Source organism: Mus caroli, unplaced genomic scaffold (assembly GCF_978045245.1).
Source record: "Mus caroli unplaced genomic scaffold, Mus_caroli_1 scaffold_13, whole genome shotgun sequence".
In the NCBI taxonomy this organism is placed as follows: Eukaryota; Metazoa; Chordata; class Mammalia; order Rodentia; family Muridae; genus Mus; species Mus caroli.
Genome location: NW_028227268.1, coordinates 24,063,950 through 24,081,847, shown reverse-complemented (window position 1 = coordinate 24,081,847; position 17,898 = coordinate 24,063,950). Strand labels below are relative to the sequence as shown.

The window sequence follows — 17,898 nt, the reverse complement described above, 5'->3', positions numbered from 1 at the left end:
AATCCCTGGGGTGTATGAGACCGTGGGTGATGCTATCAGTCTTAGTTAAGACACGTCACATTAGGGTATTTAAGCCTCACACGTTTCTGAGCCTTCTTTGTTCTACCTCACGATTATGAATAAAGTGTAACCAGGGAAAGGTCTTGTGTTCTGTGCATGTTTTTCGCGGGCGAGAAACAAAAGCGCAGGACATATAACAATTGGGTATGGTTATCTTGTACAAGATGAAACTGGAAAAACGGGCTGGTGAGATGGCTCAGTGGGTAAGAGCATCTTCTGAAGGTCTGGAGTTCAAATCCCAGCAACCACATCCATCACAGCCATCTGTAAGGAAATCTGACTCCCTCTTGTGGAGTGTCTGAAGACAGCTACAGTGTACTTACATATAAATTAATTAATTATTAAAAAAAAAACTAGAAAAACTAGAATAAGTAGCTGATTGCATTTGGATTTGGCCCAGGGTCTGTAATTGTTAACAGACTTTAATCATGACATATATAAATTAATGGTAGCAGTTTTCTCAGAATGTAAATTTTTAACATAAAAGTAGTATATGAATCTAGATTTACTTCCACTAGTATTGTGTATCATTAGGAAGGGAAATTATTTTTATTATTCTAATTTATGTCCTTTTTCTATAAAATTAAGGGGTTGTTCCAGAGAGACTGGTTAACTTCACATTATATTTAAATTTGAGGATTGTTATGTCAACATTTAAACATTTCTTTTTCATGTTATATAGGTGCCTTTTACCTTGTATTTGAATATATGGACCATGACTTAATGGGACTGCTTGAATCAGGTTTGGTGCACTTTTCTGAGGACCATATCAAGTCATTTATGAAACAGCTAATGGAAGGACTGGATTACTGTCACAAAAAGAATTTCCTCCATCGGGATATTAAATGTTCTAACATTTTGCTGAATAACAGGTAAAATAGTAACCAAGTAAGGCTAATCACCTTTTCCCTTTCTTTTTGATTTTTATCTAGCTAATTAAGATTATAAGCAGTACAACCTTTTTCTCTTTGCATGGATGTTCAATGTCTTCTCTTTTTCTTTACTTATCTTTCTTTTTACCTCCCTTTTCTATCATTTTTCCAAATTTATCGTTAGTATTAACAATATAGGATTACAATTTTTTTTTTCTTTTTCGAGACAGGATTTCTCTGTAGCCCTGGCTGTCCTGGAACTCACTTTGTAGACCAGGCTGGCCTCGAACTCAGAAATCCGCCTGTCTCTGCCTCCCGGGTGTTGGGATGAAAGTCGTGCGTTACCACTCCTGGTTACAAATATTTTTTAATTGCTAAAATTCTAGGGGATTGACCTACTCAAGAATATACCATATAGTCAATAAACGGTGTTCTTGCCAGAGCTAACTTAGACATACAGTGGGTTCTTAATATTCTTTAGTAGAAAGAAACAGGCCTGTCTCTTTAGCTGTGGTTGTTCTCATCCTCCCCCCTCCCCTTATAAGCACACACATTTGCACACACACAAACATGCATGGTGGTTGTGTTAGGAGGTAGAATAAACAGCCAGATGGGATTACCTGAAATTGTCTAAAAAAAAAAAAAAAATTTTTTTTTTTTTTAAATTAGACATTGTCACTGTCTTTAGACCCACAAGAAGATGTCTTAAGATCCCATTACAGATGGTTGTGAGCCATCATGTGGTTGCTGGGAATTGAACTCAGGACCTCTTGGGAGTCAGTGCTCTTAACTGCAGAGCCATCTCTCCAGCCTCTAAATTCTAACACTGAAAGTTTGGTAGTATACACTGTTCAGCTGAGTTTAGTAGTCGAGCTAACCCATTTATTACTGTTCAATTCAGTAAGTATGTTTCATTGTTACTTGATTTAGACAAGATTTCAGTCTGGCTCAGGTGTCTTTGAAGTGTCTTTGAACTATTATGTTCACAGCCTCCCAAGTGCTGGGTTTAAAGGCATATACCACCACACACTAGTCCCATGTTTCTTTAATTAAGAATTACCTAAAACATTTAGTTTTCAGGAATAAATAGAAATTTATCAGAAAGACTATCAATGAAGAAGCAAAATCTCTGCAGAAAATATTGCTTATACAAAAGCATATACACAGGAAAAAGAAGATGCCCCCATAGTCTTATGACTTAAGAAACTAAGGTAGGAGGATCATTCAGGGTTTGAAAGTAGGGCTAGTATGTATCTCATTTGCTATACTGTTCTTGCCAGTGTGCCTCATGACCTGGATTTGATTCCTAGCACTATATACCAGTTATGTGGTCAGCTTGAAACTTCAAGACTCTTACCTCAAAAAGAAAAAAAAAAGCAGTGTTTAGAAAACTATAAATATAGCATTATTGCTAAAGCAAGAAGTAAAGCACACTAAGGTGAAAAATGAAGATGTGTTGCTGTTCTTATTATATATCTTACTAAGGAGCTTTTATGTCTAGTTCAATTGGGATGGCATTCAAGTGTATCTGAGAAAAGTACTATTTAAAATTATGTGGCTTTATTGTGAGGCAAACATGAGGTAAAGATACTAAATCTTAAACTGGAACTGGGTACATTCTTACCATCACAGATACTAGGAAAGTTAAAGTGGGGGTGTCAGGAGTTTGATGGCAGCTTGGGCAATTTTGTAAGACATACTTTGGAGAAAGTTGGTTTTAGTTTGAGGGAGGATTTTTTTTTGTTTTTGTTGTTTGGGTTTTTTGTTGTTCTTTTTTTTTTAATCATTCTACAACTCAAAATCTTTTATTAAATTTGAAAGTCCATTACTCTTAAGTCTAGATCTTTAATAGTTAGTCAATCTGTAGTCCTAGCTACTTGGAAGGTTGGGGCAGGAGAAACATGCATTAAGTTTGTCCAGTAGCTATGAAGACTATCTACCTGGAATAGTTGTGCATGCCTTTGATCCCTGCCCTTGGAAGGCAGGAGCAGGTGGTCCTCTGAACAAAAGGCCAGCCTGGCTTCTGTAGCGTGTTTGAGGCCAACCAGGAATACATAGCAAGACCTTGTTTCAAAAAGAACAACAACAGAAACAACTTTTTTTTTTGTCCTCGGAACTCGCTGTTTATACTACCCTGGCCTTGAAATATCAGAGATCCATCTTCCTCTGTCTCCAAAGGACTGAGATTAGAGGCAGGTTCCACTGCATTTGGCTCAGTTTTTACATTTTATTAAGTGCCACAGGAGACAAGGGCTCTTCCATCAGTACAAGTATTCACCAGTTCTTTCATGGTTTGCCCTGAGGATTCTATGAGTGCTGTACATATGGATACATTCCTGTTTTTAACATTCACTAGGTGGTTAAAGCATATGGCCTAGTTTATGATGGCAGCATACTAGATATAGGGACTGAATGTGGAATAGGAGAGAAGAGCTAGCTTGGTTTCTATGATAATTCATTAAATTATCAAAGACCAAAATGTTCATCGGGATTTTTTTTTGTTTTTATTTATGAACAAATATCTCACTTTGTTTCACGGCGTGTTCTCTATCTCAGAGTAATCCTGCTTCAGCCCCCAAGTTCTGAGATGTAAATTGTATACCCAACTTGAGCCTGTATTGTCTTAGAGAGACCTGGCTTTCTGTTTTAGAAGGGCACTAATAAATACTATATGGTGCAAGACTGAAGGCAGTGAAACCTGCTAAAACTATCAAAAGAGGTTAGGTTGATGCAGCAGTAGTTAAGCTCATGTAGATGGCCAGGTTTTGGTTCTTAGTGTGCACAAGAGAATTAACAACTAGCTATAATTCCTGTTCTAAACAATTCAGTATTCTTTCTTGGCCTCTAAAGGTTCTTGCATATATGTGGTATGTGTAAAATCATGCACGCACACACACATACTGGTATAAAAATACTATATATACTTGCAATAAGATGGCCTCTGGACTGGAGAGACGGCTCAGTGTTTTAAGAGAGCTGCCTGCTGTTCTAGAGGTCCCGAGGTCAATTCCTAGCAACCACATGGTTCCTCACGACCATCTGTAATGGGATTCGATGCCCTCTTGTGGTGTGTTTGAGACAGTGTACTCACATACATTTAAAAAAAATCTTTAAAACAAAACAAAACCAAAAAGCTGTGTGTACCATATTTGGCACTGAGTGGGAAAACAATTTATCTTTAAGTCAGGCATGATTAGAAGCCAGTGGTTCTCTTGAGTTTGAGGCCAATCCAATCCACATAATGAGACCCTCTCTAAATATTAAAATGAGTAGAATCCAAGAGAAATTCTTTTTTTTTTTTTTTTTTTTGGTTTTTCGAGACAGGGTTTCTCTGTATAGCCCTGGCTGTCCTGGCACTCACTTTGTATACCAGGCTGGCCTCGAATTCAGAAATCCGCCTGCCTCTGCCTCCCAAGTGCTGGGATTAAAGGCGTGCGCCACCACGCCCGGCGGAGAAATTCTTAAAGAGATAGAAATAAAAGTAAATTATTGACTACAATATGGTCATATTTACAAAGTGAGTAGTCATAGATGTCAGATTACAGATTATAACACTGAAGAAAAAAGTGCTAAGTAAAGATGACAGGTGACATTAGTGTTGAGAGGTAAGGGGATATGCATAGTTAAGGAATGGACATAAAATGGGATGGACAGTGGATTCCGAAGACAAAAAAACATTGAGTACTTGAAGATTATGTTTGAAGATATTTTGTTTTTTGGGATATGTTGAATAAAACGATAATTTTTTTTTTCCTTCTGTTGTATATGCCAAATTTTCGCAATACTTCCACATAGGAGTTTCAGGCTACTGTGAGTTATAAGACCTTATCTTAAAGCTTCTAAGTTTAATTCCAGCACCACAAAAAGTAAGGGACAGTGAGGTGGAATTTGTTGTCAGGTATGGTGAAAGTTCACCTGTAACTCACAGGGTAGAGGATGCACTGACTGCTACACTGCTACAGGTTTTCTCTAGCTGCACAGACATATATCACACACTCATACATCATATGTACATACAAACACAAACACCATACACTTACACATCACACACACACACACACACACCATGCTTTGTACATATAGTAGTAATGAATAATAACCAAACAAGTAAAGAAATACTCACATGATTCATGCAGCAAATGTATTAGCTCCTGGTGGTGTTAAAGTCCAGCATATTTTTCATAGCTATGTCTTTTGCCATTTTAATTTAGATTTCCTTTGTGTGGAATTAGCTTGTAAGCTCATGCTTTTAATTCCTACATTTGGAAAGCTAAAACTCAAGGATTATTATGAATTCAAGGCAAGACTGGGTTATGTAGTGAGATCTTGTTTCACACAGAAAAAAGAATGGTATTTTGGACAAGTGGATGAAGGTGTGTATAGACTTCTTATTAGGAATGATAGTGGTTGATTTAATGTAAAATTTTGTTCCTATTACCTTTCTTGTTTTATAGTCATCCCTTTGCTCATAGGTTTGCTCTCTGAGATTTGTCTTACCTGAGCTATCAGGTACTTCAGATGCAATCAGCCCCCTACATTCTCCAAATGTAGCAGGGTTATACATATTAAAATAGGGTACAAAAATTTAGATACATTAACATAATTCTGAGTAGTTCATAGTTTTTAAGTATTTCTCCCAATTTTGTGTTTAATTTTCTTAAAATACTCCTTGACATCTCTGTATACTAAGGGATGGGAATGTAGTTCAGTAATTAGAATTAGCGTGCACAAGTACCTGAGTTTAATACCTAGTACTATATTAGATGGAAGGAGGATGAAGAGAGAATGGGAGAAGGGAAGGTAGAGAGTGAATTAGACAGTCACTACTGAGCAGAGTCAAAGGGGATTCTGATTCCTTTAAAGGAGTGTCTCAAGCTTCATGGTAGTGCAGAGGCACAAAGATGATGAGTTTAAAACAGCCTGAAGTCCATAGCAATATGCAGTCTAAAAAAAAAAAAAGTAATAATTCTCAGACTAGCTCTTTTGGTGTCATGGATGAGCTTGTTAGAAATGTACATTCATCTGGGAGGTGGTGGTGCACACCTTTAATCCCAGCACTTGGGAGGCAGAGGCAGGCAGATCTCTTGAGTTCAAGGCCAGCCTGGTCTACAAAGTGAGTTCCAGGACAGCCAGGGATACAAAGAAAACCTGTCTCTAAACACCAAAAAAAAAAAAAAAGGTGCCATTATGTTTGTCTTCAACATTAGGTATTGCATTAACATATGTACTAGGCACAGATGTCTACCACAAAATATTTAAAGGCTAAGTGTAGTGGTATACACCTTTCATCTTAGTATAAAGAGGCAAAGGCAAGTGGATCTTTGTTAGTTCGAGTCTGGTTTTATGTGATAAATTCTATCTCAAAATAAAAAAATAATAAAAAGAAGTAAATGTTTAGAGGTAGCGTGGAAGAGACATAGCTATAGTCCCAGTTTTTGGCATGGTTGGAGTAAGATAGATGATTGTTTTAAGAGTTGGGGATCAAGCTGGGTGATGTATGTAGACTCCGTGGTCAAAAGATATATTAGAAGTCAAATGCAAAAATGTAATAATAGAAAAATATTGTGAGGCATTACAAACTTTGTCTGGAAATTTTAAATTGGGCAGGTTAACCCTTAATAGAAATATGATTAATAGAAATAGGCATCTAAATTAATTTTTATAATTCTTTTAGCACTTTAATTGGCTCTTAAGTTTCCAAGTGTAATTTGATCACTTCTGCTTTTACTTATGAAAATAATTTGTTTTTCAGCGGGCAAATCAAACTGGCAGATTTTGGACTTGCTCGGCTCTATAACTCTGAAGAGAGGTGAGGCATTTGTCACCATCACTTATGGCAAGCTTTACTTGTGACCTATGATGTAAGGCCAACTTTGGCATAGTAAAAACACTATCTCAAAAAAGTAAAACTAAGGGTAGAAAGAGTATAAGGGTGGTCTTTTTAATTTTCTGATACTTTCAAATTCTACAGATTATAGTGACTTTTAGAATCCCCTAATTATTTGAATGTGTTATTACATAGATCTTTTGTTTGTTTGTTTTGCAATGGGTTTTTGTTTGTTGCACTAGCCGCCCTAGAATCACTCTGTTAGCCAGGCTGGCATTGACCTCACGGCAGCACACCTGCCTTTGCCTGCTGAGTTGCTGGAATTAAAGGCACGGGCCACCATCCCCTTCATTCTTTTGTTGTTGTTTGTATGTTTAAAGACTGCTGTTTAACTTTGTGTGTGCCTGTTCATTAAACCCATTTGACTACATAGGTATCAAATCCACCTGAAGCTGGAGTTGTGTGTATTGTGTGTGTCTATGTATGAGTGTCTTCCACACATATGGGGGGTTCTGGCAGTAAAATGTGTGCCATGATTTTTAGACACTGTCTGAATTCTTCAATCTGTCCTTTATTAAATAAAATAAGTTAACCCAAATTGGACTAGAAGTTAGCTCTTCATCTTTCACTCATGTCCAGCTTGCTTTTAGCCTGTTAATTTGTTATTGGAATTGTTTTAACAACCTCATCTTTAATTGCAGCTATTTTTTGTTAGTGTTTAGTTACATATTTTTTGTCAAAAATATGAAAAATACACAAAGGTAACCTATCCAAATTCATATTCTGATGGTTTTACATTTCAGTCGCCCTTACACAAACAAAGTCATTACTCTTTGGTATCGACCTCCAGAGCTGCTTCTTGGAGAGGAGAGATACACACCAGCCATTGATGTTTGGAGCTGTGGGTAAGACTGTCTTAACCTTTTATTTTGTCGGTAACTCATAACATATACTATTTCCTCTATATATTTACTATTTGTCTTTTTTAACTGTATGCTCGTTTACACACATAAATATAAATAAAAATGAATCTTATTTTTTTAAAGAAACAAAACTGGAAACAATGTAGTAGCTGGCTTCAGTTCACCCAGGCTGGTAATGCTTCTGCCCACAATTAACTAGGACTATCAAGCATGTATCATATGCCCAGCTTATCTCAGGTCTTTTAATTAACATCTCCCTTCCATCTCTAGATTTTCATTTGTTTCCTTATAATCTGCTTAGAGAAAACTAGATCATTTTTTCTATAGATGTCTCCAGTTTGAGTTTGTATTATTGTTGCCACTGTCACAAACAAAAATAACACTTGCCTGTGTCGTGTGATGTCTTGGATCATCCTCAGTATTTCAGAAAAGCTAATTATTTCATTTTGTTTACCAGTTTTCAAAGTAGTGAGGTGGTTTTCTACTGTCCTCTAAAAATGACCAGTGAGAAGATTTGTTTCATTGGATTTTTGTTTATTAGGAACATTAGAAACTAATAGACTTGCATATTTGATATGTTTTAATGGGGAGAGAGAGAAAAGGAGAGCACAGAAGCATATGCCAAGTGTGTGGAAGTGTCCACGGAAAGTAGAAGAGGGGGTCAGACCCCCAGAGCTAGAAGTAACAGTTGGCTGTGGGGTGCATGACCTGGGTGCTGGGAACCAAACTCTGGTCTTCTTCAAGAACAACAAGTGGTGAAAACCATCTAGCCATTTTTCTAGTCTTTATCATTGTAGTTTTTTCAAACTTCCTAATCTTTGTCTAGTCTAAAAGTTAGTTCTAGAGTTCTGTTGATACATTGTTAATAAATAGTCTTTCTTTTGTCTACAGTTCAGCCATTTCTCTTAAGGAGCTTTCTCTTTTTTTTAATGTTTCCTCCTACCTCCTTTTTTTCTTCTTTCCTTTTGCTTTTTCTAATCAGGATCTCTCTAGCCATGTCTATCTTGGCTTCATAGTGTGACAATCTTTCTGCCTCTTCTTCCCAAATGCTGGTGTTGTAAGAGTGCACTGACATGGCAACTGTAAAAAAGATTTTTCTTTAAGACAAGGTCACAGTTAGCCCAGGCTGTCATGAAACTCAATATATAGCCCAAGATGACCTTTTACTCCTAAGTCCCTTGCATCCAAGTTTTGCGATTACAGACTTGTGTACTATTTCTGTTTTGAAAATGAAATTTAAAGTCCGCATTTGTATGTTAAAGATTAAAGTGTTTTTATTTTTATTAATTCTTTCAAGACAGGGTCTTTTTATGTAGCCCTGGCTTCCCTGGAAATTGATATATAGACTAGGCTGACCTTGAATTCCTAGAGATTCCCCTGGTTCAGCCACCCTGCCCCTGCAGGTGCTAGGTTTGAAAGCATGTACCACTATGTCTGGGTCCTACATTTTCTAAATGGCCTCTGTCTGTTTTATGTTTGTATTATGTGGTGTGGCAAACTAGCCTTAACCTTTGTTGGTTATGATTCCCACATACATACCTTCTAAAATAGCATGTCATCTTTCCCATTCCTTTTTTTTTTTTTTTTACTTTTTTAAGATTTATTTTATATATACAAATTCTCTATCTGCATATATACCTACATGCCAGAAGAGGGCATCAGAATTCATTATAAATGGTTCTCAGTCACCATGTGGTTGCTGGAACTTGAACTCAGTATCTCTGGAAGAACAGTCAGTGCTCTTAACCACTGAATCATCTCTCCAGCTCAGCTTTCCCATTCATTTTCTATTCCTCTATTATAAATCTTTTAAGAAGAGTGATGTGGTTTTTATTTTTAAAATTCAACAAGATGGTATCTTACCAAAATGAAATCACACTTTATTTTATTTTTAACGACTCAAGGTGAATATATTTGTATTCAATAGTACTAGCCCAAATTATAACTAACCTGGAAAGTTAACAACTCATTTAAATGCATGAGGAACATCTAGAGACAGGAATATCTAGAGTTCAGGGTTGGAACAGGAGAAATGGCTCAGTGGTTAAGAGCACTGACTGTTCAACCTCATGGTGGCTCGCAACCATCTGTAATGGGATCCAATGCCCTCTTCTGGTGTGTTAACCTGGGGTACATTAGAGAACCTCTCTTAAAAAACAACACAAGGAGAAGCAAGATACATGGGAGAAATGTATAAGTAAGTGTATTGGTGTTTTTGTTTCTCAGTCTGTACAACTTGCAAGCTTACTATGATAAATAAAATGTTGGCCACATAATAAAGTCTTTCACACTTAAGGATTCTAGCATTTAGGCATACAAATCAGGGCAGAAATTAGAACTACTAGTCTAACAAGTTACCTTTGTTAATATAAGTGGTGCTGGGTTAGGCTTTTTGTCCCAGTACTTGGGAGGAAAAGGCAGGCTCTGTGAGGCTAGCCTAGTTTGCAGAGCAAGTTGAATTCTTTTTTTACTGCTCTTCTATTTCCACTAGTTGGTATAAAACTGTATTTAAATGTTGATTTTGACAGTTAATATTGGAAAAAAAATATTTCTACCATTTCCACTTCAAATCAAGATAGACTCTAGAAAAGCTAATAAATTATAGGTGAAGTAAAATTAGATTACTTGAGATTAAAAATGGTAATAGAATGACATAGTACTCTAGCTATGGCCACTTGGGAGGCAGAGGCAGGTATACGTAGTGAGACCCTTTGTCAAAAAAACAAAAGAGGAGGAGGAAGGAGATGGGAGAGGGCTGGGGCCAGTAAAGGAGCTCAGTGATTGATAGCTCTGGTGCTCTTGCCAGGGACTCCACATGGGAGCTGACAACCCAGGGGATTTCTGTGGGCATGTGCACATACATGCACATAACCCAGACACACACACACACACACACACACACACGAAAAATTTAAAATAAGTATCTTAGGATTTGGAGAGATGGCTCAGTTCTCAGCACATAGATCAGGCAATACATGTAATTCTAGTCAAGGGGTAAAATACTTGTAGCCTCCAATGAAACACATATACAGATAATAAAAATAATCATTGTAAGTCATTATGATCAAAATAATCGTATAAAATCCTCAAAGAATTAGTAAATGAAATTTTATATAGCATCCTAGAGTGGAGCCAAGGGCCTGAAATCCTGACATTTTACAGATGGAGGCTGGAGAATTGGGAGTTTAGGTCCAGACTACATGAGACTGTGTTCCCAAAACACAACAAAAAGCACATTAAAGTAATTAGCAATTAGCACTATTCTAGTATCACTTTTTAAAAACAAAAAACAAAAAAAACCTTTTTTTGAAGACAGTATCACTTTATGTATCTCCTGGCGGCCTGGAAGGTATTGTGTAGATTAGGTTAGCCTTCAACTTACAGAGGTCCATATAACCATAATATAATTACCAAATTAAATGAATTTAACAGGGCTGAACAGGGACGTGCATACATACAATTATGTGTCCAATCACAGAGGAAGGATAATTCCAATTTCAAGGTCAACCAGAGACCTATAGCAGAAAGGAAGTTTAATATTAGTCCAGGATAACTACCCTATATAGTGCTTTAGTCTATGTTCCTATTCTAGTTCTATACTAATGATGTCCTAGAAATAATACCTTTGTTTACTTGAGGTGTGTACATTACACTAATTTGTTTTTTGTTTTTATTAGTTGTTTATCTGCTGTTGCACATCTTATTTGTAGCTCACTTGTTCTCAAATAGTGTAGTTATAGCTGCTTCCTTTGTCAAAGTCTTCTTTAGTCTACACTGCTGTAGCCTTTTTTATTTTTATTTTATTTATTTATTTATTTATTTATTTATTTGGTTTTTTTCGAGACAGGGTTTCTCTGTATAGTCCTGGCTGTCCTGGAACTCACTTTGTAGACCAGGCTGGCCTCGAACTCAGAAATCCGCCTGCCTCTGCCTCCCGAGTGCTGGGATTAAAGGCGTGCGCCACCACGCCCGGCAGCCTTTTTTATATTTCACATCATTTATTATTTTGAAGAATGTAGACCAGGGTCAGGTTATGTATTTTTAGCTAGAATATACCATAAGCAGTGTTATGTTCCTCATTGGATATTTTATGTACATTTACATAGACTTCACTTGCCCTTTAGAAATGATAACAATTATAGTCACTTTTTTTTCCTCTCTCACAAAAGTTAATAGTTTCCCTCTTACAATTAGTAACTATTTTGTGCACAGATGCCTTGAAACTCTAAATAGTTTATTACAAAGCTCTTTCTTCTGTCTTTTTTGAGACAGTGTCCTTGTAACATAGCCCTGACTGTCCTGAAACGTTAGAAACTATGTAGGCCTCAGTTGGGATCAAAGGCATACACCACCATACCTGGCATCTTTTTTCCTTTTCCTTTTCCTTTTCCTTTTCCTTTTTCTTTTTCTCTTTTTCTTTTTCTTTTTTTCCTTTTCCTTTTCTTCTTTTCCCTTCCCTTCCCTTCCCTTCCCTTCCCTTCCCTTCCCTTCCCTTCCCTTCCCTTCCCTTCCCTTCCCTTCCCTTCCCTTCCCTTCCCTTCCTTTCCCTTCCCTTCCCTTCCTTCTCTTCCTTCCTTTCTCTCTCTCTCCCCCCAGCCCTTTCCCTCCCTCCTTCTCTCCTTCCTTCCTTCCTTCTTAAGATTTATTTATTTTATATGTGAATATTTTGTCTACTTGAATGTGTGTTTTTACAGTGTATGCCTGATACCTGAGGAGCTCACAAGGTATGGATTCTTTGGAACTAGAATCACATAGTTCTACCGTGAGCTACTGTGTGGGTGCTAGGAATTGAACGCAAGTCCTTTTCATGATGTACTAGAGTATTTTTTATTTTATTCTCTTAATTTTGTTACATATACGATGTATATGTATGTGTGAATGAAGGAATCTGTGACTCTGTTTTATTCACTGCTGGTCCAACTTCCAAGAATCTTCCTGTCTTGCTATAGAATCACAAGCATTTTAGGCACACGTGACCACACTCAGCTTTGTGTGACTTCCATAGATGCAAACATTGGTCCTCAATACTTCATTTACCCACTGAACCATCTCCTAGCCCTGAATATCCATCTTAAAATAACTATGGTATTTAAACAGAATTTATTTAAAAGTCTGATGAAACTAAATTTATCTGATAATATATTGGCTTTTTTTTATAAATATATTGCCAAAGGGGTTATAATAGTATAGTATAGTTCTATAGAGCACATTAATGACAACAAATTCTCTTTGACTGCTATGCATCTTGTAAACTTGTGTGTATTTTCTTAGATTACCATGGTGTGACAGATAAAGAACTCCTATTAATTCCTTTTGCTTATGAAGGACTGTAGAGTTTGATATGCTGGCAAATGTAAAACTTTTATAATGTGTTTTCACTACAAGAAATTGTTTTTGTCTTTTAGGGAACCCAGACACTGATGTTCTGGGCTAGTTTACCACACAGTACATTGTATGTAGCTCAAGATACTTAAAAGTTTATTGAAAGACACTCTACTCGAGGGATTTTTTTTCTAACCTATAAATTTTACTCTTTTTAGGTGCATCCTTGGGGAACTGTTCACAAAGAAACCTATTTTTCAAGCCAATTTGGAACTGGCTCAGCTAGAACTTATCAGGTATGGTTACACATATGCTCTTAAGTGTCTGTATATAGTCAATAAGAATTTCTTAAACTTTTTCACTCATAACCTGTTTTCACATGAGAATGTTCTACATAACCTTATGTAATAGATATATATAATTAATATACAATTCCCAAATTTACTGATAAAAAATCACAAATTGAATTTAAGGTAATTTTTGACATGTACTTTTACATTTTATTAAATATGAAATTAAGTTTGTGTATTAATAAAATAGTTGTGTTTTTTTTTATAAGAATTGAATTTATTTTAATTTATGTGTGAGTATACACTTGGATGTCAGCTTTACAACTTTACAGCCTTTCCATCCTTACAACTTTTCCTCCTTTCCCCATGGTAGGAGAGAACTAACCTTCACTATTTGTCCAGTGACTTCTACATATACTTATGTGCAACATTGTCAGAAATAAGCAAATAATTGAAAAACAAAACTTTAGCTTTTTTTTTTTTTTTTTTTGGTTTTTCGAGACAGGGTTTCTCTGTATAGCCCTGGCTGTCCTGGAACTTACTCTGTAGACCAGGCTGACCTCTCGAACTCAGAAATCCACCTGCCTCTGCCTCCCAAGTGTGGGGATTAAAGGCAGGACTAGAGAAATGGCTCAGCAGTTAAGAGCATTGACTGACCTTGAAAGAACTCAGGTATCTGGTTCCTGTTCCAGAAGATCTAAAACCTTCACACAGACATACATGTGGGCAAAACACCAAAGCACCTAAAAAAAGAAATCAGGCATGGTCGTGCATACCTGGTTTACATAGTATGTTCTAGACAAATCAGGACTACATAGTAAGACCTTATCTCACCAACAGTCTTGCAAATAGAAGAAATAGTGTGAAATTCATTTACTTTTTAAAAACAAGTTCAAGTGCCTAAAATCAACAAGTTTCTAAAATCAAACATTCTACCATGATACAATCTGAAAATTATACTAATTTGATACTTAAATCTTGATGAATATTGGTATGAAGTTATTTAAAGCCTTGCTTGCTTGCTTGCTTGGTTGTGAGCTACAGGGTCTCTATGTAGTCCTGGCTTTCCTAGAGCTTGCTATGTAGACCAAACTGGTCTGTAACTCACAGAGATCCTGAATGCTGCAATTAAAGATATGTATCACCATGCCCAGCTAAAGCTGTTGTCTGTCTTTTCTCTTTTTCTTTTTTTTCCCTTTCTTTCTTTCAAGACAGGATTCTCTTTGTATCCCTGGCCGTCTTGGTCATAGAGCATAGTGGCTTCCAACTCAAGAGATCAGCCTGCATTTGCCTCCCACATGTTGGGGTTAAAGACATGGACCCAGTTAGCTTTTGTTTTTTATAATTAAGTCAGTATTGTTTCTGAAAAAGCTAAAAATTACACACACACACACACACACACACACACACACACACACGTCAACATGATAGACTCAATGTTTCAGACACTGTTCATGTGGGATTATACCACTCATAGTGCAAGGATGCTGTTTGTTCTGAATCAAGACTTCAGTGAAGTCATACAATGTAACACTGGGGAATATTGGCAGAAACATCTTAGACTTAACTATAAATTTGATTTTTAGTTAACTTTTTGTTTGTTGTATATATTACCATTGCCAAATTTGTCATGGCCCATTTATATAGCCCTTAGTTATAACTTACCCCTCTTTTCTTTTTTCTTTTTTTTAAATTTATTTTATTTTATGTATATGAGTACACTGTAGCTGTACAGATTTTTGTGAGCCTTCATGTGGTTGTTGGGTATTGAATTTAAGATCTCTGTTTGCTCTGGCACAAAGATTTATTTTATTATTATATGTAAGTACACTGTAGCTATCTTCTGATGCACCAGAAGAGGGAGTCAGATCTCATTACAGGTGGTTGTGAGCTACCATGTGGTTGCTGGGATTTGAACTGGGGACCTCTGGAAGTGCTCTTAACTGCTGAGCCATCTCGCCAGCCTACCCTACTCTTTTTTTTTTTTTTTTTTTTGTATATGAATGCTTTGTCTACATGTTAGAAGAAGGCACTAAATCTCCTTTTTTTAAAAAAAAAAAATTTATTTATTTCATGTATGTGACTACATTGTCACTGTCTTCAGACACACCAGAGGAGGGCATAGGATTCCCATTACAGATGGTTGTGAGCCACCATGTGATTACTGGGAATTGAACTCAGGATCTCTGGAACAACAACTAGTGCTAATAATTTCTGAACCATCTCACTAGCCTGAGTTTTAAAACTAGGTAATGAATAGGTAATGAAATTCTCCAGTTTTTGTAACTTTTTTTTAGTTATCCCACCAAATGAAATAAAATAAATTTATCTTTGCTAGGTCCAGCTTAAAATCTTTTCTGTGGCATCTTGTGAACATAAATTATGTTTTATGGGGCTGGAGAGATGACTCAGCAGTTAAGACCTCTAGCTGTTATTGCAGAGGATCAAACAGAACCTCATTGTAGCTCGTAACCACTCCTACCTTTTAGTTTTAAGCATTTGAGGGTTTGCATGTTTGTAATTGCACCACATGCATACTTGGTGCCCTGTGAAGCCAGGGGAGAGCGTTGGATCCCCTGGAACTGGATGTGTAGAGGCTGTCAGCTGCTGTGTGGGTTCTGGAAGCTGATTCTGGGTCCTATTTAAAGTGCTGTTAATTTCTAAGCCACCTCTCCAGCTTTAGATTGTCTAAATCTTACCTTTCTGATTTTATTCTTATACATATACAAATATGCTGTATTTGAAAATACTGGTACTTGTAATACAGGCTGTTTAAAAGGATAAGACAGTGAGAATATTTTTAAGCTTGTGAGTTCAAGGCTAGCCTAAGTGGCCTGAATTCAATCATAGACACATACATATAGAAGGAGAAGTTCCCAAAGTTTTCCAGTGACTATTACATGTGCACATATACTCAAACACTAAAGTAGGAAAAAATGATAAAGAAATATTTTTCTGACCAGCCTCCTTGAAAAACAGATCTAAGGAATCTCACCTCCACATTACTGCCTGATGATTTTTGGTGGTGTCAGGGTTTGTAGAGCCAAACTGCAGTGGGCCAGTGGGCTGGCTTCTTGGATGCAGGTGCTTACCATTAAGTCTAAGAACATGCATTCCATCTTAAGGACTCACGAGGTAAAAAGAGAGCGTTGACTCTTGAGAATTATTTTTTGATTTCTACTAATGTGATGTAGCATATTCCTTGTTAACTATACAGAGTAGGAATATAATTTTTGGCTGTTCTTCATGTTTTTTGGAGTACATGCTTTCTTCTTCATTTTACCCTGTGGATCCTGAGGGTTGAACTCAGGTCATCAAGCTTGGCAGGAGTAATCTTTTCCTCAGAGCCCTCTCTCTAGCCACAGTTTTAAATGTAACCTAAAATGGGCAATTTGGGGAAGGCTTGAATTGGGCCTCTCTTGCTATAGTTTGCTTTCTTCTTTTTCTCTGTTACTTTCCCTTTTTCTTTTTTTATTTGTTTTGAAATAGAGTCTGTCTTTATAGGCCATACGTGCCATCAGCTCATCAATTCTCACTATTGGAAATTAGTTTTGTCAGGTATGGCGGCACATGTCTTTAATCTCTGCTTTTGGAAGCAGAGTCAGGTTCATCTCTGAGTTCAAGGCTATCCTGGTCTACACAATGAGTCCAGGACAGCCAGAGGTTTATAATAGAGAGATGTGACCCCAAAAAAGAAAGAAAGAAAAGGAATTAATTCTAGTTGAATAGAATAAAATTGATGATGAGAATAATAGATAACATGTTTTACAAAAGTGTGAATCATTTTTGATTGCTCTGTCTATATATAAAATTTTTGTTAGCTTTCAGTATTTACAGTTATGTTTTCTTGGAACCAGTTCTCTTATTGCTTTTCCTTAGAGCAATTAAGGTCTTGCTTTACTTTTTTTCATTTAATACTTATTAATGTAATAAATCATAGAGTCACCAGATCTCAGAAGATAATTTCTCCTTTGAGAACCTTTAGAAGTCATGCTATCCTGATGATTCTCATTATTGCGCTTGTTCTTTTGCTTTCTTTTCAGTCGTCTCTGTGGTAGTCCTTGTCCAGCAGTGTGGCCTGATGTTATCAAGCTGCCCTACTTCAACACCATGAAACCGAAGAAGCAATACAGGAGACGCCTAAGAGAAGAATTCTCTTTGTGAGTTTTGCAAAATCCTCTTATATCTTTTTTCTGTATCTAGCTTCTGTTGGTATTTTACTTTTACTGTTAATTTCAATTTAATACGGAAAACATTTTAATTACTTTTTTTGTTGTTTTATTTTTCTGTGACAGTCTCACTATGTTCTTCAGTTCATAGACCAGACTGGCCTCAAACTCAGAGATCTCTCTGGCTCTGTATCCTGAATGCTAGTATTAATGGGGCTCCACTAAGCCCAGCCCCATTCATTGATTCCTTTATGTATTTGTATATGGATATGAATGGAAGACAGAAGAAAATTTTCAGGAGTCCAGTCATCTGTCATGTGGATCCCAAAGATAGAATACTGCTCATAATGTTTGGTGACAGGTGCTTTTACCTGATGAGCCTCAGTTAGCCCATTTTATTTTATTTTACATGTGTGAGTGGTTTTGTTTGCATGC

At 36.6% G+C, this 17,898-nt stretch overlaps 1 protein-coding gene across 5 annotated transcripts in view; it reads left to right on the top strand.

The window, feature by feature from the left end:
- The window catches only part of Cdk12 (cyclin dependent kinase 12), a 76,261-nt gene that overhangs the window by 21,562 nt on the left and 36,801 nt on the right, over positions 1–17,898 (top strand). For all 5 annotated transcript variants that reach the window (XR_015044961.1, XR_015044960.1, XM_021176011.3 and 2 more), the window contains exons 6-10: positions 743–932; positions 6,685–6,741; positions 7,563–7,664; positions 13,223–13,300; positions 17,338–17,454. Coding sequence is in view for 3 of the 5 variants with exons in the window: in XM_021176011.3 (XP_021031670.1) it covers positions 743–932; positions 6,685–6,741; positions 7,563–7,664; positions 13,223–13,300; positions 17,338–17,454 (544 nt within the window). In the remaining 2 variants the exon portion in view is untranslated. The remainder of the gene's footprint in view (positions 1–742; positions 933–6,684; positions 6,742–7,562; positions 7,665–13,222; positions 13,301–17,337; positions 17,455–17,898) is intronic.